At 49.2% G+C, this 23,351-nt stretch overlaps 1 protein-coding gene across 3 annotated transcripts in view; it reads right to left on the bottom strand.

Moving 5' to 3' along the window:
- The window catches only part of ZFYVE28 (zinc finger FYVE-type containing 28), a 231,556-nt gene extending 209,812 nt beyond the window's left edge, over nt 1-21,744 (bottom strand). For all 3 annotated transcript variants that reach the window (XM_075570813.1, XM_075570822.1, XM_075570832.1), the window contains exon 1: nt 21,493-21,744. In XM_075570813.1, the coding sequence (XP_075426928.1) occupies nt 21,493-21,531 (39 nt within the window). In that variant the 5' untranslated portion in view covers nt 21,532-21,744. The remainder of the gene's footprint in view (nt 1-21,492) is intronic.
- Between the last annotated feature and the right edge of the window lie 1,607 nt (nt 21,745-23,351).

Raw genomic sequence — 23,351 nt, 5'->3', positions numbered from 1 at the left:
GTTGGTGAAATAGCGAGTATGGTAAAGTGCAGTTTGGAAAGAAGTGATAATAGAACAAACAAAAAATAGTAGATGAGGCGTGGTAGTAGGGCTAGGTTAGTGTTGAGAGCTGGGTGAGGCTGGGCAGTGAAAACAAAGTGAATAAAGTGAAAAAAAGCAAAGATATGAGGAGTTAAAAACAGCAATATATAAATGGTGGAGCTCTAGAATGTTGATATAACAGCTGTTCTTAGCTCACATGCAGGAAGCCCTGTCTTGTTGAGTCTTTGATACAGTGTGTGTGTGTGTGTGTGTGTGTGTGTGTGTGTGTGTGTGTGTGTGTGTGTGTGTGTGTGTGTGTGTGTGTGTGTGTGTGTGTACACACACACCAAAAATACTTAGAAATATAGAATTCGCCTGCGCCTTTTTCACAAACTGCTAATGCCATTACAATGGCGTCTGCAGGCGCGTTGGGTGTCCTGCTGTAACTCGCCAGTGGGAGCAATGTCTGCGACAACACACACCTTTGATGCAGATTAAAGTTGTTACTCGGTTCTTAACAGACTCCAGTGATAGAGAAGCCTTAGCTGCCTGGGTTATTTATGGCACTGCAGTGACTTGGAGATTTTATCAAGTACAGGCAACTGCTACAGCAAAACCAACTGCATATTGATTAAAATATGTTGTGGAGAAGCACGACGGTCTAATGGAAAAAGGGGGGGGGGGGAATGTACAAAGTCATAGCAAGATCTATTTTCAATTGTTTGATGCCGAAAATGGCACACAAGGTAACAATGTTTTTTCATCAACTACAAAACGATCCAATGCTGAAACTACACTTCGGGAATCAATTATACAGTAGGTGGTAGGTAAAAATGTGACATTTTGTAATACTCTGTGCTGCAGTGAAGGTACAGCTGCTGTCCGGTTAAAGCACAAATTCATGTTATGAGCTATCTGACAATAAGCACACAGCAGTAAGGACTTACAGAGCGCACAATCTCCCAACCATGATTAGCAGCAGCAGAACCTGCGGCTGTCCTGCGGTCACCTTGTAACATCTACCTGCACACCGCATTCACATTTCTAATACCGTTTACATCATAGAAATAGGTTTATAGTGCTATATTACTCTGGATGCATTTGCAATGTCAGTGGGATCTGTCAATGAACACTTTGAGGGGTGTGCTACTAACATTAGCAAAAACGCAACCCGAACTACAAACAAAGCTCAACCTGGGGGTACTCCTACAGCCTCACGCTCTCTCAAAACTGCCCACAATTTTCAATTTGTCCCAGTATCTGAAGAGATCACACAAGCGCTCCTCATTAAAACTAAGCAGCCAATGTGGACCTGACCTACTGCAATCTAACTTCCTACAACTTGGTGCCCGAGCTTCCCAAAATAAAAAAAAACTCTATTCTGTCTGCAGGCCATATCCCCAAGACCTGGAAAACTGCCAGAGGTTTCCCAATCTTCAAAAGTGGGGACAAAAACACTATCTCTCTTCTCCCAATACTATTCAAAGTCATGGAAACATGTATGTGTTCACTCCCAATTAAGCGATTACTATACAAAGACAAATTTCCCTAGCCAATTCCAATCTGGGTTTCGTCCCAAACACTCCACCGTAACTACCCTGCTAAAAGTTTGCAATGAGATCCAATGTGGCATGGAACAGGGACAACTCACTGGTGCAATATTCATAGATTTTGCAAAGGCTTTTGATACTGTTGATCATGTTCTTTTTCTTAAACGCCAGTGCTCTGGAATAGGGAAGCATGCTTTAAACTGGTTTCATTCCTACCTATCAGGTACATCCCAACATGTGCCCATCTCAGGCTCTAACTACAACCCCTTGGATATCACCTGTGGTGTCCCGCAAGGCTCGGGTCCGAAGGCCCTCTTCTCAATGATCTTCCTTCAACTTGTAAGGCTGCGCTTATAGTGCTGGCGGCGCTACGTCGCGGCAAAACAAATGCATTGGCTCCGTCTCGTGCGCTTATAGTAAGCGCGACGCGATGAATTGGTCGCAATCGCTGGAAGTCATCTATTTGATTTTCCAGCGACCGTCGCATCGCCGGCACTATAAGCGTAGTCCAGGGGAGCTTCAATACACATGTATGCAGATGACAATCTTACATGCACACAGCCCAAGTCTCTCCGACCTTGAACACATACTTCAATCTGATTTCTTGAAACTTGGACTTCCCAAAACAAACTGTTTATAAACACGGACAAGACTGTAACAATGGTATTTGGGACCAAGGCTAAATTTCTAAAGCTTCCAATGACAGAGCTTCAGATCAGAACCAGCTCTAATACCATCCTAGCCCGTTACTAGTTTTAAGTATCTGGACATATGGTTTGACTGTCAGGATCGGGCTCAGGCCCCACCTCCGTGAGGCAACCCGCGGAGTCACATGTGACGCGCGTCAGCTACAACTTACGCGCAGGCGCCGCACCACTTGAAAAGAAAATACACCAAGGACAGGTCCCAGGCTCCACCCCGGTGACGACACGGACGTCGCATGCTACCGACACGCAAGCGCCGCTCAGACACAGGCAAACAAAGGGTTAACACTCAGCTGCTCCACACCTGCACTGTATTCTGCCCCGGCCTTCAGTGGACAGCATACGTCTAACTCAGTGTTTCCCAACTCCAGTCCTTAGGGAACCCCAACAGGTCAGGTCTCGAAGATATCCCTGCTCCAGCACAAGTGGCTCAGTCAAAATGACTGAGCCGTTGATTGACCCACCTGTGCTGGAGCAGGGATATCCTTAAGACCTGACATGTTGTGGTTCCCTGAGGTTCCCTGAGGACTGGAGTTGGGAAACACTGATCTAACTACTCATTACCCTGCAGCCGTGGGCTGTTCTGCATGTTACCTTGCACCTGCGTGCTGCCTTTCCATTAGCTGCCTGTCCTTTAAATGCTCAGCCAGCTGTCCTACAAACTGGCTGAGCATAAACTTAGGTTTGTGTGTTTGCCTCAAGCAACCTACTGCCTTGCCTTGTTTTGCTTCCCGCTTTGACCACAGCTCGTACCTGGACCTCTGCCTTCTCTGACCCCGGCTCGCTTCTGGACTTCCACCTTCTCTCCTCCTTGAACATCGCAATGGATAACGACTATTCTACTCTCTCCAATCCCTGACCACAGTGAGTATATTCTACCATCCAGACCTCTCCTACCCTGACCCGGCCACATGTCCATTACTCTGCACTCCGGACGTGGTTACAGGTCGTGGCTACTAACATCCCCACCTCAGCCTCACGGTCCCGTCATGTTTGTGGTGAGCACTCGTTACAGACTCCCATTTAACATTTGGGATGCACATTAATACCCAGACAGCCAAAACCTATGCCAAACTGGGTGTACTTTATAGGAACACATCCTCCCTAAGCCCGCTGGTTAGAAAGCGCATTGCACAGCAGATGCTAATGCCAATTATAGACTATGGGGAAATAGTATATGGTACAGCACCCCAAATTCACCTTAGAAAACTTGACACCCTCTACAATTCAATATGCCACTTTGTTCTCCAATGCAACTACAACACACATCACTGCGAAATGCTCAAAGAACTAGATTGGTCATCACACGTTTGAAGTCCTGCATCATGTACGGAAACCATGGTCCTGTCTCTCACTGATGGGAAGGGGGTAACACAAGTGGTCTTTACTAAATGTGATGGTTTCACTGTGGTTTACCGCATTGTACCACACTGCAGAGTATGATGGGGGGATATCTATGGGGACAATTGTTACTCCATAATGCCTAACATTTTTCCATTCCTTCCACCCAATGCATGTATGTAGATGTGTATAGCACCAACCATGTACCCAGCATACATACAGTTACAATCAGGGGTAAACACAAATTTAAAAAAAAAAAAAAAAGTAAGGAGCCAGCAGGATCGTCTGTTGCGGCTCCCATCCCCCCATGTTGGCGTGTCAAAGTTTGTGTCATAGGTCATAGTATCAGTGACACAAAATGACAGATTGCTCTCTTCCCTCCTGTCCCCCTTTCTTCCACAGGCCAGAGACAGGTTCACTGGCAGGAAGGAGAGAGCAAGCAAAAGGAGGGTTTATTCCCAGAGCGCTTCCCCTCCCAATGGCTCTTTGCTCTTCCCACGTGTCCTGTTGTTGGGGTAAACGGCGCAGTGCTGACAGACCTGCCTATCACCACTGGCAACAGCACTCAGTCATACTTAACGCTCACGCCAGCAAAACCTGATGGGGAGTGCTACTGCCAGTCGCCGCACTGACTGGTCAGTCGGCACTGCCAGCTGCACAGGCACCAGGACTGGATCTTCCATCCCTGGATACAACAAAAACTAATCTGAGTATAACCAATATATAATGCCCCTGTTGGCAAAGCATATACGACGGAATTTAATAAGGCTGCAATAAACGTCACCGCCCTGCGGTCCTGTATGAACTGCTATTGACCCGAATGCCAGTTAAAGTGGGTTTGTGAAGCAATCGCCCACACCGCAGCTTAGCTGAATGTCTCCTTTAGCTCCTGTTGCGCAAAACACCACAAGTACTCTCTGATTAATTTGTTAGGTGTATAAAAGTTCACTGTTAATCCTTGCTCGGCAGTTCAATCTTAATGAGCTCTGCATTGCCGCCCATTGGGCTAGTGAGGAGGAACAATCAGGCGTGGTGTCCCGAGGCTGGCCCGTCTATCGAGCACACGGAAGGACATAGAGCCAAGTTCGCCAGCCGCCAACTCTCCGGCAACTATGACAACTGCTTCCAATTCCACTCAACAACTTTAAAGTGGAGTTACCAGGGCCTGGAAACCTTACCTGCAGGCTTGGAGCAATGTATACTGTAGTTACCTACCTCAACTAAAAGTCTACAAGCCAAAGATGGCAAAGAATAACACGGGTACATCTGTGTGGGACAAGTAACATGCACCATCCGCATCTGCCTCACATATCAGCACAAAACCAAACACTATCCTCAGCAATAACAGATTTACAGATCAAACCCAATATCTTCACCCCTGATAAATAGCAACACAAGTTATGAATGGCTGCAATCTCTTCTACTCTGATTTCTAAAATATATTATATTATATATATATATATATATATATATATATATATATATATATATATATATATATATATATATTTATATATATATATATATATATATATATATATATATCTTAATATCACCACTCAATACATATAGATATAACTCATTGTATGTAGTTTACTCTTCATTTTTATTATCTGAAAAATAAAGGTCTGCCTCTTCTTTTAAAAACTAATGTGCTTGCTGGCGTTTTTGGGGGGAGGGACTACAATGTTAAAGAAGCTGGTAAGACGTCAAGATCTATGATGTGAAATATACTGCCCGACAAGCTGCAAACTGTATTCACATTTCACCAAGCCTATTTTAACAGCTTATGATATGCACTTGAAATACATGTTCTGCAACAAGAAATGTAAACAGGCGAATACACAATGACATGCAGTTTTCACTGCACAGCTGAATAATGTTTAAAGATCTAATTGGAAGAGGTTTTTTTTTTTTTTTTAAATTCATTTTATTAACCTTTTGTACTTTCATAGTTCAAGAAACAAGCAACATATATACACCGTATTTCCTCGATCCTAAGACGCACCGTTGATTCAATTACAATTTTCAAGAAGGAAAAAAAATAAAAAAATACTACATTAGTGCCTGACCGTGTCCAGCTCCCGGGGCAGCTGGTCCACCTTCTGCAACCTCTCGTTCTCCGCCATCAGCTCCAGCATCTTGTGCTGCGTCTCTGTTGTGGAGCACGGCCTTGACCCGGCTCTTCAGCATCGCGATGCTGTTGCGCTCCCTCCGCACCTTGTACTCGTCACTCAGCTTATCCAGCAACTTCTTCCCCCCCCCCCCCACAACCACCACCTCCTCCCTCCGACAGGTGAGGAGTGCTGGGCGGGCTGGACGACGAGGCGGTGGTCAAAGAGTCCCTGCTGCTGTCCATGGACTGGTAATGCATGGCGTAATAAATAAATACAGTCCCTTATCTCTTCTAAAATTAGAGTAATCCTTCTTGCTGCTCCCAATCTCCCGTGATCAGCGGGGCAAATCCAGACACACAAACAAAAAAAGCGGCGTTGTTTGACTCCGAACAAGGTAGGAGTATCAATATCCCTGTGCTCTTTGGCACTCTGTGTTATAGACTTACATCACGATTGAAGTACTGTAGCCCTACTCTGATCTACTAATAAGCAATACCTTCGTGGAGAGGAATAGCGAGATTATAAGGGCTGTAATTCCAACAGCAGTGCTGAAACCCAAATATACTATATAGGTGTGGGAACAAATTATTACACCGTCTATCCATTAGGAAGGCATTCATTTCCCACAAACTTTATCACTCCAAGCCTGCAGTAGCACTCACAAATACGCGAGATTGAAGTATTAATAATCCTTTAATTATATATTGGTTTGAGGATCAGAATACCAAATCTTACCTCTGAGATATTATTGATTAACCCTTTTGTAGGAAACAGATGAGAGATCACACACCTTGAGCATACTTAGGGGACTTGAATTAGCAAGCCCCTTTTAGAATTTATCCACCGCGCACACCAGCGCTATTCTTAGGTTTTAAACGTTATTTGTCTTTTGTTCTATGCTTAATAAAATGTATTTCTTTTTCAATTAGTAGAGGAGTGTGCATCAACAGGGACCCTTTCTCTTTCGCGTTTTGCATTATTTGTATAGCGTATTTGTATGAGACATATTGGGAATAAGTGTTAGACAAACGTAAACATTAGGAAAAGGAGTCAAAGGAGTCAATGCAGCGAAGAACTTGGTCTTATCAATATCATGAGTGTTATTCATTGTACTGCGATAGTGTCCAGATCGGCAATATTGCAACTTAATCAGTAACCCTACAAAACCAGAAAGGGGGATAGTTCTTTTAATGGGGGGTGGTGGGGAGGGAAGAAAAGAAGCTACAGGTTAGATTAGAAAATAAAAAGAGAATGTGTATTTGTTTCTGATTCGTATTAGAAAAAGCTAAACCATCATACACGGTTACAGTAAACCCAGTGTAGAGCTGAAGTCCAACACGGAGCAGGTTCGTTCAGAGCAGACTGTGCTAATTAACCTGCTCAGCTGGCTGCTCCTTTACAACCTGCAGCATTAATTGCAGGGAGCTCCAGTTCAGGGAAATGCCCCGTACTGTTTGAGAGATCACCGTGGAGCAGTCTCTCTCTGGTTCCAGACACACACTATCGCTGTGGAGGGAATCCTGCCCAAGGACTTCCAGGCCCTTGCTAAAGGTAACTGACCCACACTCTGATGTATTTTTGTTGTTGTTGCTAAGGGGCTTAGCCCCCCAACCTGTTTAGTCAGCGCTCCCTATAGAAAATAGCTTATTTGTTTTCCAGTAACCCGTTTTTTGCTGGTAAAAGGTATTTTATGTTCTGAAAGTTGTGGCGAATAAACGCCTGTTATTATTCTCCCTTTAAAAACGTCCACCGTTCTAAAAATCTCTACACACATCTCCTACAGTGTACACGATTTTATTTGCCAAAGTCTTACCACCCTAACATTTAATAACCCCATTTCGCCTAAAATCCATTCCGAAAACAAATGCATCCCAATGAAAACCAACCTGAAATGTTTGTGAGAGATAGATATATAGATATAAAAATATGTTTAAAAAAAAAGCACACGAAAAGCGCATGCCACATAGCATAAAACTGTAAATTAAATGTATTCATGCAGGTGAAACCTCTAGATAAGGCACAGTCACAAGTCGAGTAAGAAAAAGTGCACTTTCAGTATACACACACACACACACACACACACACACACACTTATTCAAGAGCCTCTCATAGTTTGAGGTGGGTAATATCCTGCTGGATCACAGGTGCTTGAAACGCCCGCAGCGATCAATAGTTCAAGACCGGAGTCCCTCACTGGCATCCGCACGATGAGTATCAATGGTGGAGTTCCTCACCATATACAGGTATACATATACAGTACACAACTACCAGTGACAAGAGTCACTCCAGGTAAGCATGTATGATGATTGTATAATATTACTTATCTTTACATACATATATACATAATTATGTCAATGCAAGTTTTCTAAATTTATGTTAAATGGAATCCACATCTGTACTGTCTGAGCACTTATTTGCCTTTGATTTAATGCACGAAGAAGCGCACTGTTCAGCTCGAGGGGTATTTGATTAAGTACCAAGCGACAAGAGCTGTGCCTAGAAAGCACTGCGTTTTTTAAACTTTCCCCATTAGGCAAAAGAGCGACCCGGGTTCCCTGCCAGAGATCTCCCCGTGTGCATACGGCTGCAGAACAAAGTAGAAGCAATAATACAAGCAGGCATTGCAACACGATGCAAAGTACAGCCGCGTACGAGCTTCACTGAACCCAACCACGCTGCAGGTACAGCTACCCAGCAACTCCAAATTCCCCCGGCAGAGTAATCAGTCACAGATTGTGTTCCCAAACAGTTGGCAAGACGACATGCTTATATATGCATAGAACATGTTAAAACAGTGAACATGCACCAGCTGGTTACGTATAGAGAATATTCCGTTGTGCGCTATAAAAAAAAAGTATATAGGTGTTGTGCATATGTCCACCTGTAAATTCACCAGTGGATGGGAACCAACAACTAGGCAGGCAGCACTGAAGATATACTTCATTTAAGCGCGCACACACTGCCCGTTCCCACACCTATCTGAAATAAACGCACTGTAATATGGTGGGACGCAACCCGACATGATACCCATTACAGGCATACCCCACATTAACGTACGCAATGGGACCGGAGCATGTATGTAAAGCGAAAATGTACTTAAAGTGAAGCACTACCTTTTCCCTCTTATCGATGCATGTACTGTACTGCAATCGTCATATACGTGCATAACTGATATAAGTAACGCATGTGTAACAGGCTCTATAGTCTCCCCGCTTGCGCACAGCTTCGGTACAGGTAGGGAGCCGGTATTGCTGTTCAGGACGTGATGACAGGCGCATGCGTGAGCTGCCGTTTGCCTATTGGGCGATATGTACTTACTCGCGAGTGTACTTAAAGTGAGTGTACTTAAAGCGGGGTATGCCTGTATTAAGGTTTCCTTCACCAAGAAAGGACATCATGAAAACCTGGCCTGTTGGTGGCCCTTGGACTGGAGTTGCCCCTGAACTAGTTACTTGGGGCTGCTTTAGCGTAAATTTGTGTTGCATCATTACGTACTATAGCATGCTCTTTTTCATGGGGGGGAGACAAGTATTACAAAGCCCGTTGCCCCACATCCAGAGCATTAACATGACTTTCACCTAAGATGCATATTTATATACGGCCCCCAAAACTTCCTTTATACAACATATACCTGTGAACAACTCCTTAGACACCCACGATACCTGGGCAATATGTATATGCAAATAAATCAATATTGGCATTTTCCCCAGGTATCTCTGGTGTGTTCAGTTTTGTTCACCGATCGATCTCTGCACATGTTCTATAAGGGAGTGATTGGGAAGGTATATAAAAGTCGGAGTACTTGACAAAAATATTTCTCTCTCAAAGTAACTGGCCATGATGTGATTTAGAAAAGTATAGTGACTAATATATTAATTTTGCCCTAACCGTGAAACACGGCTTCATGCTGCTTCTAACTATTGAGTTAATAAAAATAATCAAAGTCACCGCTAATACACACAAGAATAACCACAAAGACCATTTAACCCAATATCAGAGAGACCAAGGGGGAATAGCACGGTTTTGTGAATCTGGGCTGTGTTGGCTAGTAAATTGGACAGAAAGTCGGGAAAGATTAAAATCTACAAAACAGTTACAAGGGCACAGAAAATTCAGAATAAATCATAAGCAACTGGTCCGGCCCCAGTTAGATATACCTAGTTATGCATAAACATCAATCATTGATGCTCACTGGCGACGCAACAAAAATACTAATTAACACTCATCCTGTCCCGCCTTGACTTCTGAAACCTTCTCCTAGTTGGCATTCCCCTTGTCCCAACTCCATTCAATCCAAAATGCTGACACCAGACTCGTGTATGTCACTCACCGCTCCACTACGCAAATCCTTACACTGGCTTCCCATATCCCTTAGAATCAAATTTAAGGCCGAAGTTCTGATTTACAAAGCTCTCAGCAACTCTGTCCTCTTAAATCTCAACCCTCATCCCCAAATAAATCCTAAATGACCGCTACATTCTGCCTACAACATCCACCTTATTACCTCCTTTCACGCCCTTCTCGCCTATGTTGTCCCCTCTCCCTGGAATTCCCTACCACGCACATCCAGAGACTCCCCCAGCTTTCAGACATTTAAATACTCCCTGAAAGGCTTCCTTGAAAAAGGCAAGTTATCTGGCAAACACCTAACATTCACCACACCCCCTGCCCCTCCAACCCTATTGGGACCTGCTGTGTTGTTGGACCAATCCTTAATGGATCAGCTGTGTTGCTGGACCATACGCCATCCTGGGAAATACTCCATCCTACAATGGAGCAGCAACTATACATTATGTTCAACATTGCCCCTTATTCCCTCTAGATTGTAAGCTCTCAGGAGCAGGGCCCTCATTCCCTTCTGTATCGGTTTGCTCTTGTCTGTCCTATATTGGTAGGTCATTCATACCACTCAGTACCACGCTGCGGAATATGTTGGTGCTTTACAAACGATAATAAGTCATGCATGTAGCACTCAATACATAAAAAGGATCCCAATGAATAAGCAGCAATATCTCAGGTAAATGTAATTGAATGCAAGCTACAGCACATCTCTAACCCTTGTATCAGTGTAACTGATCATTTCCAGGTGAAAAGACCCAGATGAGACATTCGGAAAAAAAATAAATATATATATATATATATATATATATATAATTTTTTTTTTTTTTTTTTTAAATTGAAACCGTCTTGATAAGAATTGAAAATAAAAAATATTTCGTATTCCTCATTGGAAAGTCAGTACATCCTGTCCCCCCGTCCAGACCTCCCCAGTTTCAAGATAGTCATTACCGGGGAATCTCACTCGACTCTAGCCTGGGTGTCCACATGGATCTCATTAGAGCCTCACTGTATGGGGGTTACAGACAGCCCATGCAAGTCATGTCACTGTCACCCATTGTTCATTTCAATACCTGGTTATGTTATTAACTAGCAGAGATCTCACATGATTCCTGGTACCGTCACCTATAGCCTATAAGGAAAGGTACTGAAGCAAAATGAGGGACATCAATGCATACTCCATTAACAACCATTGCTGAACAGAACCTTTTATTTTAAAAAAAAAAGTGAGAAAGTAGCAAATAGCAATTTTTTTCAGACACATTATAGAATCACCCTCAGAGGTGATTCCAGAATACAAAAAAGACATTAATAAACGCACCTGTATAGTCAAGTTTATTAGGCCTCGTTCAGGGTGCCAGAGGCAGGAGTTGGAGGGCGGGCGTTCGGGAGGGAGGGCGGCAGTCTGCTGGGCGATGTGTGTTCATCCCCAGCAGACTTTTCAGGAGTTGAGGAGGCGGCGGGGAGGGGGCGGGGCTACAGACCTGAGGTTAGGGATCGAGGCTGCAGTCTTGAAATCATTCTCAAGAATGATTTCATTGGCTGCCGAGGTCCCAGTGACGCTGCTGCAGCTTCAAAAAACGAACTTTTTGTTTATTGAAACTGTAGCCAGCGTCAACTCCGGGCTTCGGAGACAGGGCAGCTGCTACCCTGACAACCAGTATTCAATTTGAATACTTTGTGTCGCACGGCAGCACGCCCTCCCTCCGAAGCCTGCACCCTGAACGAGGCCTTACATTTACGTTGTTACTCATTTTCAAGCTAGAGGGGCCTTAGACCAGTAGTGCTTAACTCCAGTCCTCAAGAACACCCCCCCCCCCCCCTCCCCCACGGGTCAGATTTTAAAGGATATCCCAGCATCAGCACAGGTGGCTCAAGCAGTGGCCGAATTGAGCCTCCTATGCTGAAGCAGGGATATCCTGAAAACCTGACCTGTTGGGGGGAGGGCTTGAGTACTGGAGTTGAGCAGCCCTGCTGTAGACCATCAACAAAATAATTAGGTGGCGTGTGGCACAAATCCTTTTAAATACATTATAAATGTGTCCTTGAACATGAACATTATTGGAGAATAAGGGGTTGGCAATGTGAAGAGCAAAGGGTTAACATAACAATGCCACAGCATTACGATATCCATCATCCTTTATTTACAATGTGCAAACATAATTTCCAGCGTCATACAACAGGGGGTTGGGGGGGGGGGAGAGAAGAGACACTCAATATCAAAATACAACATGTAAACACGACTACACATAACAAACGCTGTATGAAAAGTAAAGCGCACGAGGCAATAAGCTTCCTCATGTTGGGTAACCGCCGGGTGCGTGTGTACAGTGCTTCCACTGCAGCCAGGGATTCTGGGAAGTGACATGCAAATGGGCATACAGTGTCACTTTTTGTTCATAATAAGCTTATGCCTGCCACATAACACAGCTTTTCAGCACAGCCAGGGTTAAAGAAGTGCATAGCCAGTAAACCACACACACACACACACACACTTTCTCTGGAATATAACTCAATGTTGATGCAGTTAAATAAATCTCTATTTTTTTAATGTGACCAGTGAGTGCCTAGTTTAATTTGCCTTAGATTTATCACTTGTTCTAGTTGCACCCGGCCAAGATTTTCCAACAGTTACGCAAGTGCTGCCCTATGTTTAGGGGGAAAAAAATAACGATCTATGGGTAAATATATATATATATATATGCTATACAGTACTCCCAAAGACAGCACTGCAATGTAGCAATAAAAAGATGTTTTTAATGGTCAATGCATACAAAGTCATGGACTCACAGTGGAAAGTACAACAAATCATGTCACAAATAAAAGTGGTCTGAGACCCCTGTGAAGATGTATTCATGTTATGAGTGTGGGGGGCTCCTTGGTGTTCTGTGTATACTATAGGGATTAGTGATTCCTCTTATCCTCTTGCATCCATCAGTTTTGATTTTTTTTTCTTTTTTCAGTAAATGGGGTAGTGATGTTTGATTTAGAATACATATACAAGGTAACCCAAAGTTAAATGATTTTTTTTGAGATATATATATATATGTGTGTGTGTGTGTGTGTGTGTGTGTTCCGTTCCTTGTAGTGTGTGTGTGTGTGTTCTGTTCCTTGTAGTGTGTGTGTGTGTGTTCCGTTCCTTGTAGTGTGTGTTTGTGTGTGTGTTCCGTTCCTTGTAGTGTGTGTGTTTGTGTGTGTGTGTGTGTTCCGTTCCTTGTAGTGTGTGTGTTCCGTTCCTTGTAGTGTGTGTGTGTGTGTTCTGTTCCTTGTAGTGTGTGTGTGTGTTCCGTTCCTTGTAGTGTGTGTGTTCCGTTCCTTGTAGTGTGTGTGTTCCGTTCCTTGTAGTGTGTGTGTGTGTGTTCCGTTCCTTGTAGTGTGTGTGTGTGTGTTCCGTTCCTTGTAGTGTGTGTGTGTGTGTGTGTGTGTTCCGTTCCTTGTAGTGTGTGTGTTCCGTTCCTTGTAGTGTGTGTGTGTGTTCCGTTCCTTGTAGTGTGTGTGTGTGTTCCGATCCTTGTAGTGTGTGTGTTCCGTTCCTTGTAGTGTGTGTGTTCCGTTCCTTGTAGTGTGTGTGTGTGTGTTCCGTTCCTTGTAGTGTTGTAGTGTGTGTGTGTGTGTTCCGTTCCTTGTAGTGTGTGTGTGTGTGTGTGTGTTCCGTTCCTTGTAGTGTGTGTGTTCCGTTCCTTGTAGTGTGTGTGTTCCGTTCCTTGTAGTGTGTGTGTGTGTGTTCCGTTCCTTGTAGTGTTGTAGTGTGTGTGTGTTCCGTTCCTTGTAGTGTGTGTGTGTGTGTGTGTGTTCCGTTCCTTGTAGTGTGTGTGTGTGTGTGTGTGTGTGTGTGTGTGTGTGTGTTCCGTTCCTTGTAGTGTGTGTGTTAGTGAGCTGGGGCTGCAATTCCGCGGGAGGCTGCGGTGTGCCGGGTCTGATCAGGTATCGGGGGAAGGGGGGACGCTCACGCACACTCACACCATCCCCTGCAGAGCTGGGGCCGCTATTCCGGGAGGCTGCAGTGGGCCGGGCCCGAGCAGGTACCGGGGGGGGGACGGGGGGACGACGGGGACTCACACTACCCACTGCAGAGCTGGGGCGGGAGGCTGCAGTGGGCCGGGCCCCAGCAGGTACCGGGGGGTGGGGGGGGGAACGAGACGACGGGGACTCACACTACCCACTGCAGAGCTGGGGCGGGAGGCTGCAGTGGACCGAACCCAGCGCCATGTCGGGCTCCAGATCTATTCCCCCCTGCAGCAGGCGCCTCGCTCCGCTCTTGCTGCAGCCTCCCGTTTAGGCCCCGTGGGGCAGTCGACATGCAGGGGGAGTGAACGGAGGTAATGGGGGGCGGTGAACAGAGGTGGAGGTGGGGGGGGTGAACGGGGGGGTGAACAGAGGGGGGGTGGTGAACGGAGGTGGGGGGGAACAGAGATGCAAGGGGGAGACAGGCTGGACTGGGGAGAGAGCAGAGAGAGAGAGACAGGCTGGAGTAGGGAGAGGACTGAGAGAGAGACTGGGGGGGAGAGGAGAGAGACAGGCTGGGGGGGCTAAATGCTCACAGGCAGTCAGTCGCCCAGTCAGTCACCCACCCAGTCAGTCAGTCACCCACCCAGTCAGTCAGTCACCCACCCAGTCAGTCAGTCACCCACCCAGTCACCCACCCACCCACCCAGTCAGTCAGTCACCCAGTCAGTCACCCACCCACCCAGTCAGTCACCCACCCACCCAGTCAGTCACCCACCCACCCAGTCAGTCACCCACCCAGTCAGTCACCCACCCAGTCAGTCACCCACCCAGTCAGTCACCCAGTCAGTCAGTCAGTCACCCACCCAGTCAGTCACCCAGTCAGTCAGTCAGTCACCCACCCAGTCAGTCACCCACCCAGTCAGTCACCCACCCAGTCAGTCACCCAGTCAGTCAGTCAGTCACCCACCCAGTCAGTCAGTCACCCACCCAGTCAGTCAGTCACCCACCCAGTCAGTCAGTCACCCAGTCAGTCAGTCACCCAGTCACCCAGTCAGTCAGTCAGTCAGTCACCCAGTCAGTCAGTCAGTCAGTCAGTCACCCAGTCAGTCAGTCAGTCACCCAGTCAGTCAGTCAGTCACCCAGTCAGTCAGCCACCCACCCAGTCAGTCAGCCACCCACCCAGTCAGTCAGCCACCCACCCAGTCAGCCACCCACCCACCCAGTCAGTCAGTCAGCCACCCACCCAGTCAGTCAGCCACCCAGTCAGTCAGCCACCCAGTCAGTCAGCCACCCAGTCAGTCAGCCACCCAGTCAGTCAGCCACCCAGTCAGTCAGCCACCCAGTCAGTCAGCCACCCAGTCAGTCAGCCACCCAGTCAGTCAGCCACCCAGTCAGTCAGCCACCCAGTCAGTCAGCCACCCAGTCAGTCAGCCACCCAGTCAGTCAGCCACCCAGTCAGTCAGCCACCCAGTCAGTCAGCCAGCCAGTCAGTCAGCCACCCAGTCAGTCAGCCACCCAGTCAGTCAGCCACCCAGTCAGTCAGCCACCCAGTCAGTCAGTCAGCCACCCACCCAGTCAGTCAGTCAGCCACCCAGTCAGTCAGTCAGCCACCCAGTCAGTCAGTCAGCCACCCAGTCAGTCAGCCACCCAGTCAGTCAGCCACCCAGTCAGTCAGCCACCCAGTCAGTCAGCCACCCAGTCAGTCAGCCACCCAGTCAGTCAGCCACCCAGTCAGTCAGCCACCCAGTCAGTCAGCCACCCAGTCAGTCAGCCACCCAGTCAGTCAGCCACCCAGTCAGTCAGTCAGCCACCCAGTCAGTCAGCCACCCAGTCAGTCAGTCAGTCAGTCAGTCACCCAGTCAGTCAGTCAGTCAGTCACCCAGTCAGTCAGTCAGCCACCCACCCAGTCAGTCAGCCACCCACCCAGTCAGTCAGCCACCCACCCAGTCAGTCAGCCACCCACCCAGTCAGTCAGCCACCCACCCAGTCAGTCAGCCACCCACCCAGTCAGCCACCCACCCACCCAGTCAGCCAGTCAGCCACCCAGTCAGTCAGCCACCCAGTCAGTCAGCCACCCAGTCAGTCAGCCACCCAGTCAGTCAGCCACCCAGTCAGTCAGCCACCCAGTCAGTCAGCCACCCAGTCAGTCAGCCACCCAGTCAGTCAGCCACCCACCCAGTCAGTCAGCCACCCACCCAGTCAGTCAGCCACCCACCCAGTCAGTCAGCCACCCACCCAGTCAGTCAGCCACCCACCCAGTCAGTCAGCCACCCACCCAGTCAGTCAGTCAGCCACCCACCCAGTCAGTCAGCCACCCACCCAGTCAGTCAGCCACCCACCCAGTCAGTCAGCCACCCACCCAGTCAGTCAGCCACCCACCCAGTCAGTCAGTCAGCCACCCAGTCAGTCAGTCAGCCACCCAGTCAGTCAGCCACCCAGCCAGTCAGTCAGCCACCCAGTCACCCAGTCAGTCAGTCAGTCACCCAGTCACCCAGTCAGTCACCCAGTCAGTCAGTCACCCAGTCAGTCAGTCAGTCAGCCACCCACCCAGTCAGTCACCCAGTCAGTCAGTCAGTCAGTCAGCCACCCACCCACCCAGTCAGTCACCCAGTCAGTCAGTCAGCCACCCACCCAGTCAGTCACCCAGTCACCCAGTAAGTCACCCAGTCACCCAGTCAGTCACCCAGTCAGTCAGTCAGTCAGTCAGCCACCCACCCAGTCAGTCAGCCACCCACCCAGTCAGCCAGCCACCCAGTCAGTCAGCCAGCCACCCAGTCAGTCAGCCACCCACCCAGTCAGTCAGTCAGCCACCCACCCAGTCAGTCAGCCACCCACCCAGTCAGTCAGCAACCCACCCAGTCAGTCAGTCAGCCACCCACCCAGTCAGTCAGCCACCCACCCAGTCAGTCAGCCACCCACCCAGTCAGCCAGTCAGTCAGCCAGTCAGTCAGCCAGTCAGCCAGTCAGTCAGCCAGTCAGTCAGCCAGTCAGCCAGTCAGTCACCCAGTCAGCCAGCCACCCACCCAGTCAGCCAGCCAGCCACCCAGTCAGCCAGCCACCCACCCAGTCAGCCAGCCACCCACCCAGTCAGCCACCCACCCAGTCAGCCAGCCACCCAGTCAGCCAGCCAGCCACCCACCCAGTCAGCCAGCCACCCACCCAGTCAGCCACCCACCCAGTCAGCCAGCCAGCCAGCCAGTCAGCCAGCCAGTCAGCCAGCCAGTCAGCCAGCCAGTCAGCCAGCCAGTCAGCCAGCCAGCCAGTCAGCCAGCCACCCAGTCAGCCAGCCACCCAGTCAGCCAGCCACCCAGTCAGCCAGCCACCCAGTCAGCCAGCCACCCAGTCAGCCAGCCACCCAGTCAGCCAGCCACCCAGTCAGCCAGCCACCCACCCAGTCAGCCAGCCACCCACCCAGTCAGCCAGCCACCCACCCAGCCAGCCACCCACCCAGTCAGCCAGCCACCCACCCAGTCAGCCAGCCACCCACCCAGTCAGCCCGCCACCCACCCAGTCAGCCAGCCACCCACCCAGTCATCCACCCACCCAGTCAGCCAGCCACCCACCCACCCAGTCAGTCACCCACCCAGTCAGTCACCCACCCAGTCAGTCACCCACCCAGTCAGTCACCCACCCAGTCAGTCACCCACCCAGTCAGTCACCCACCCAGTCAGTCACCCACCCACCCAGTCACCCACCCACCCAGTCAGTCACCCACCCAGTCAGTCAGTCACCCACCCAGTCAGTCACCCACCCAGTCAGTCAGTCACCCACCCACCCAGTCAGTCAGTCACCCACCCAGTCAGTCAGTCACCCACTCAGTCAGTCAGTCACCCACCCAGTCAGTCAGTCACCCACCCACCCAGTCAGTCACCCACCCACCCAGTCAGTCACCCACCCACCCAGTCAGTCACCCACCCACCCAGTCAGTCACCCACCCAGTCAGTCACCCACCCAGTCAGTCACCCACCCAGTCAGTCACCCACCCAGTCAGTCACCCACCCAGTCAGTCACCCACCCAGTCAGTCAGTCAGTCACCCACCCAGTCAGTCACCCACCCAGTCAGTCACCCACCCAGTCAGTCACCCACCCAGTCAGTCACCCACCCAGTCAGTCACCCACCCAGTCAGTCACCCACCCAGTCAGTCACCCACCCAGTCAGTCACCCACCCAGTCAGTCACCCACCCAGTCATAAAGTCAGTCATACCCTCCCCCCCCCCCACCCAGTCAGTCAGTCAAAAGTCAGTCATCCCACCCGTCGCCCCGTTGCCAAGTCACCCAGTCACCCCACCCAGTCAGACAGTCAGTAATCCCCACCCAGTCAGACACCCCGTCACCCCACCCAATCACCCAGTCAGTCACCCCACACCCCCAATCACCCCACCCAGTCAACCCACCCCCCCACAGTCACCATCTCTCCGTCTCTCTCACCCTCTCTCCGTCTCTCTCACCCTCTCTCCGTCTCTCTCACCCTCTCTCCGTCTCTCTCACCCTCTCTCCGTCTCTCTCACCCTCTCTCCGTCTCTCTCACCCTCTCTCCGTCTCTCTCACCCTCTCTCCGTCTCTCTCACCCTCTCTCCGTCTCACCCTCTCCATCTATCTCACACTCAGTCAGCCACCCACCCAGTCAGTCAGCCACCCACCCACCCAGTCAGTCAGCCACCCACCCACCCAGTCAGTCAGCCACCCACCCACCCAGTCAGTCAGCCACCCACCCACCCAGTCAGTCAGCCACCCACCCAGTCAGTCAGCCACCCACCCAGTCAGTCAGCCACCCACCCAGTCAGTCAGTCAGTCAGCCACCCACCCAGTCAGTCAGCCACCCACCCAGTCAGTCAGCCACCCACCCAGTCAGTCAGTCAGCCACCCACCCAGTCAGCCACCCAGTCAGCCAGTCAGCCACCCAGTCAGCCAGTCAGTCAGCCAGCCACCCACCCAGTCAGCCAGCCACCCACCCAGTCAGCCAGCCACCCACCCAGTCAGCCAGTCAGCCAGCCACCCACCCAGTCAGCCAGCCACCCACCCAGTCAGCCAGCCACCCAGTCAGCCAGCCACCCACCCAGCCAGCCAGCCACCCAGCCAGCCAGCCACCCAGTCAGCCAGCCACCCAGTCAGCCAGCCACCCAGTCAGCCAGCCACCCAGTCAGCCAGCCACCCAGTCAGCCAGCCACCCACCCACCCAGTCAGCCACCCACCCACCCAGTCAGCCAGCCACCCACCCAGTCAGCCAGCCACCCACCCAGTCAGCCACCCACCCAGTCAGCCAGCCACCCACCCAGTCAGCCACCCACCCAGCCACCCAGTCAGCCACCCACCCACCCAGTCAGCCACCCACCCACCCACCCAGTCAGTCACCCACCCAGTCACCCACCCAGTCAGCCACCCAGTCAGCCAGTCAGTCAGTCACCCACCCAGTCAGTCACCCACCCACCCAGTCAGTCACCCACCCACCCAGTCACCCACCCAGTCATAAAGTCAGTCATACCCTCCCCCCCCACCCAGTCAGTCAAAAGTCAGTCATCCCACCCGTCGCCCCGTTGCCAAGTCACCCAGTCACCCCACCCAGTCAGACAGTCAGTAATCCCCACCCAGTCAGACACCCCGTCACCCCACCCAATCACCCAGTCAGTCACCCCACACCCCCAATCACCCCACCCAGTCAACCCACCCCCCCACAGTCACCCTCTCTCCGTCTCTCTCACCCTCTCTCCGTCTCTCTCACCCTCTCTCCGTCTCTCTCACCCTCTCCATCTATCTCACCCTCTCCCAATCTGGATCTGGATATTTTATTTACCCTGTATATCTTAACTGCCCTATACTACACCGAAATAACTTATACTGCTTTCTTCCAGATCTGACTCAAGCTTCACACAGAAGACATCGGAATCCCCCGTAACCGAGAAGACAGGTAGGGAACACCTCCCCTCCAATGTATAATATTGCTGGAATGGGGTACCTGGACATTGAGGGTCTGCGGATCAGGTAAGATCCCAGGCGGGATTGCTGCTTTAAATATTGTGAAGCGGGGCCATCCAGGCACTAGTTAAGGGGTGCAGGAAACTAGTCATTCACATCTGGCTTTTTTCTAGATTCGACATTTATACACACACACACACACACACTAATTGTAGTATAATGTAATACAATAAATAAACTTATGTCAAAAACGAATGTTCTTACTAGGAATTTATTCAATTTATAGTTTTTTTAAATGCGGGGCTGGGGGCGGGACTAGATTTTTTGGTTCGGCGAGTAGATTTTTGGGTGATTTGTCAAGCACTGTGTGATTATATATATATATATATATATATATATATATATATATATATATATATATATATATATATATTTAAAACCCATAAGTAACCCAAAAGATAACAGCTTAGGTGCAGCTATAGTTGTTCCTGGTCTTGATATAAGCCAGTAACATGTGTGATCCTTCATATCACACAAATAAGGTTTGAGCAAATCAGGAGTGAAATGCCTCGTGTCAGTATCAAGACCCCCTGAGAAAGAACACAAAGAGTGTCAGCGATACAGGTGGTCCCCACAATCCAACGTTTCACTTTACAACGAATGTCATATCCAACACTTTACAATGCAACCCTATGGGCCGTTTTTTGACGTGGGAAACCGTTATCCGACGCCGGAATGCGTTATCCAACGCTCACTGCCACTGATTAACATGGGACTCACTTTACAACGGTTTCACTATCCAACCCTACTTCCAGAACGGGTTACATTGGATAACCGAGGACTGCCTGTACACAGGGAGACCTGTGCACTGTGTGCATTTAAAGCAGGTGACAGATGAAGGATCACAGAGCACACATGTTAAATATGGGTTTCTGGAAATAGTGGGAATTGTGCCTTTTCCCATTAATAGCCTACATCAGAAATACCCTAAAACACAGGACAAAAGGTCTCCCCCCTAATAATAATTAAAAAAGAAGAAGGCGAGTCGTGCACTGTGGCTATGAAGCAGCTGACAGATGAAGGACCACAGGTAAAAAAAATTCATGGGATTGCTGGAACTAGAAGATGGATAAGCCTAAATCATTAACCCTGATTAAGTCGTTACCCTGTGATATACAGGGTGGGTTGTACAGTGTGTAAGACAGGTGGAGGATCACAGGAGGTAAAAGTAATAGGATCGGTGGGAGACAAGAGGATGGATTTCAGCCCCACTAATTAACCCTTGCATCCCCGCGTGAGGAAACAGCACTGGGTCTCCCCCTAATGCAGAAGGTGAGCCCTGCAGTGTGCGGGCTATGAGGCAAGTGACAGGTAAAAGGGTCACACAGGTAAAAAAAATCATCGGGGAGGGTGGGGAATAAAAGGAATGGATTTCAACATCCCTAAATACTTAACCCTTCCCCGCCCCCCATCAGTAGATAACACTTGGTCTCCCCCCTCATATACAGAGAGTGTGACAGGGTGAGGATCACACCGGAGATGACCCCCACCTCACTCACCTTGGGTTTGTACAGCCACTTTCTGAACCGGTTCATCATTCCCTCCGGGGGTTGGCAGGCTGGCTCCTGACCGGGATCCCCTGGGGAGGGGGGACAGGGGCTTTCACCTGCTGCTCCGGGATAATGATGCTGCTGGTGTCTCAGTGACAGCCCAGCACCCCCCTCTCCCTTCTTTCTCTAACGTTATCCCCGCGACACAGAGGCAAGTGGTCCACTGACAGCCCCACAACCATCACCATCCCCAGCCTGGGAGCGCATGCACGCAACACACAGCTGCGCATGCGCGGCGGCTCCTGGAAAGGCCTTTGCCGGCCATCGAGCCCCTCCCACCGAAGATGTGATTGACGGGCGCATCTTCCAATCACGGGTTCCTCGAGCGAAACCTGTTTTTTGGGGGGGGGCGGGATCTTTGGATTCCGCAAGACAGGCCCCTCCCCTGTAGTCAGGAGGGGGATTGGGCGCTCCCAGCGGCCATCGTTGATTTGGGCAAAAGTGCTGAGCTGTGGCTGATTTGTCCAGAGTGTGAATATCGGGACGGCACATAAAAAGCAGCGAATTAAAGAAATAATAAAGCAAAAAACAATAATGTGATAATTGTGACGGCGTTTAAATAAATCAGCTAATGCTCGTATCGTTTATCTTCCCATTCTGGACTTAATTTATGCGATAAGTTAGAAATAAACGTGTTGCTTAGGACTGAGGGGAGATTCACTCTGATGTTTCCAGCTGTGGTTTCGGTGCTCACATGTTAGAGATACTTGCTGTGTATGCTGTCCCTGGGTCAATCAATGGGCTTTCCTTACCCAAATCAAAGATGGCCGCCGGTGAGCTCACACGTTCCACCTCCCCCACTCTCCTCTCTCCAGAGATAAAGGAGCAGGGGACGTTTCCCAGAAAGGTGACGCGTTGGGAGAGCCTAGGGAGGCTTTCAGCCAGTATAAGTTTTCAGCAAGATACATTTTATGATGCCCTGATTGTGTATACAGTATATAAATACATAAATAATGTATTGTATTGTATGTCTTTATTTATATAGCGCCATTAATGTACATAGCGCTTCACAGTAGTAATACATGTGGTAATCGAATAAATAACAGATAATATAAATAACAGATCATGGGAATAAGTGCTTTAGACATAAACATAACATTAAGGAAGAGGAGTCCCTGCCCCGAGGAGCTTACAATCTAATTGGTAGGTAGGGAGAACGTACAGAGACAGTAGGAGGGAGTTCTGGTAAGTGCGTCTGCAGGGGGCCAATCTTTATGTATCATGTGTTCAGAATATCCACAGTGCTACTCGTATGCTTCTTTAAGCAAGTGTGTCTTAAGGTGGGTCTTAAAGGTGGATAGAGAGGGTGCTAGTCGGGTACTGAGGGGAAGGGCATTCCAGAGGTGTGGGGCAGTCAGTGAAACAGGTTTAAGGCGGGAGAGGGCTTTAGATAAAAAGGGGGTAGAAAGAAGACATCCTTGAGCAGACCGCAAGAGTCGGGGTGGTGCATAGCGAGAAATTAGGGCTGAGATGTAAGGAGGGGCAGAAGAGTGTAAAGCTTTAAAAGTGAGGAGAAGAATGGAGTGTGAGATGCGGGATTTGATTGGAAGCCAGGAGAGGGATTTCAGGAGGGAAGATGCTGAGACATATCTAGGAAAGAGTAGAGTGATTCTGGCAGCAGCATTTAGGATAGATTGTAGGGGAGACAGGTGAGAGGCAGGAAGGCCGGACAGCAGGAGGTTACAGTAATCAAGACGGGAGAGAATGAGGGCCTGAGTCAGAGTTTTAGCAGTCGAGCAACAGAGGAAAGGGCATATCTTTGTTATATTGCAGAGGAAAATGCGACAAGTTTTAGAAATGTTTTGAAT

The sequence above is a fragment of the Ascaphus truei genome, chromosome 1 (assembly GCF_040206685.1).
Source record: "Ascaphus truei isolate aAscTru1 chromosome 1, aAscTru1.hap1, whole genome shotgun sequence".
NCBI lineage: Eukaryota > Metazoa > Chordata > Amphibia > Anura > Ascaphidae > Ascaphus > Ascaphus truei.
This window is presented reverse-complemented; position numbering and strand designations above follow the sequence as displayed.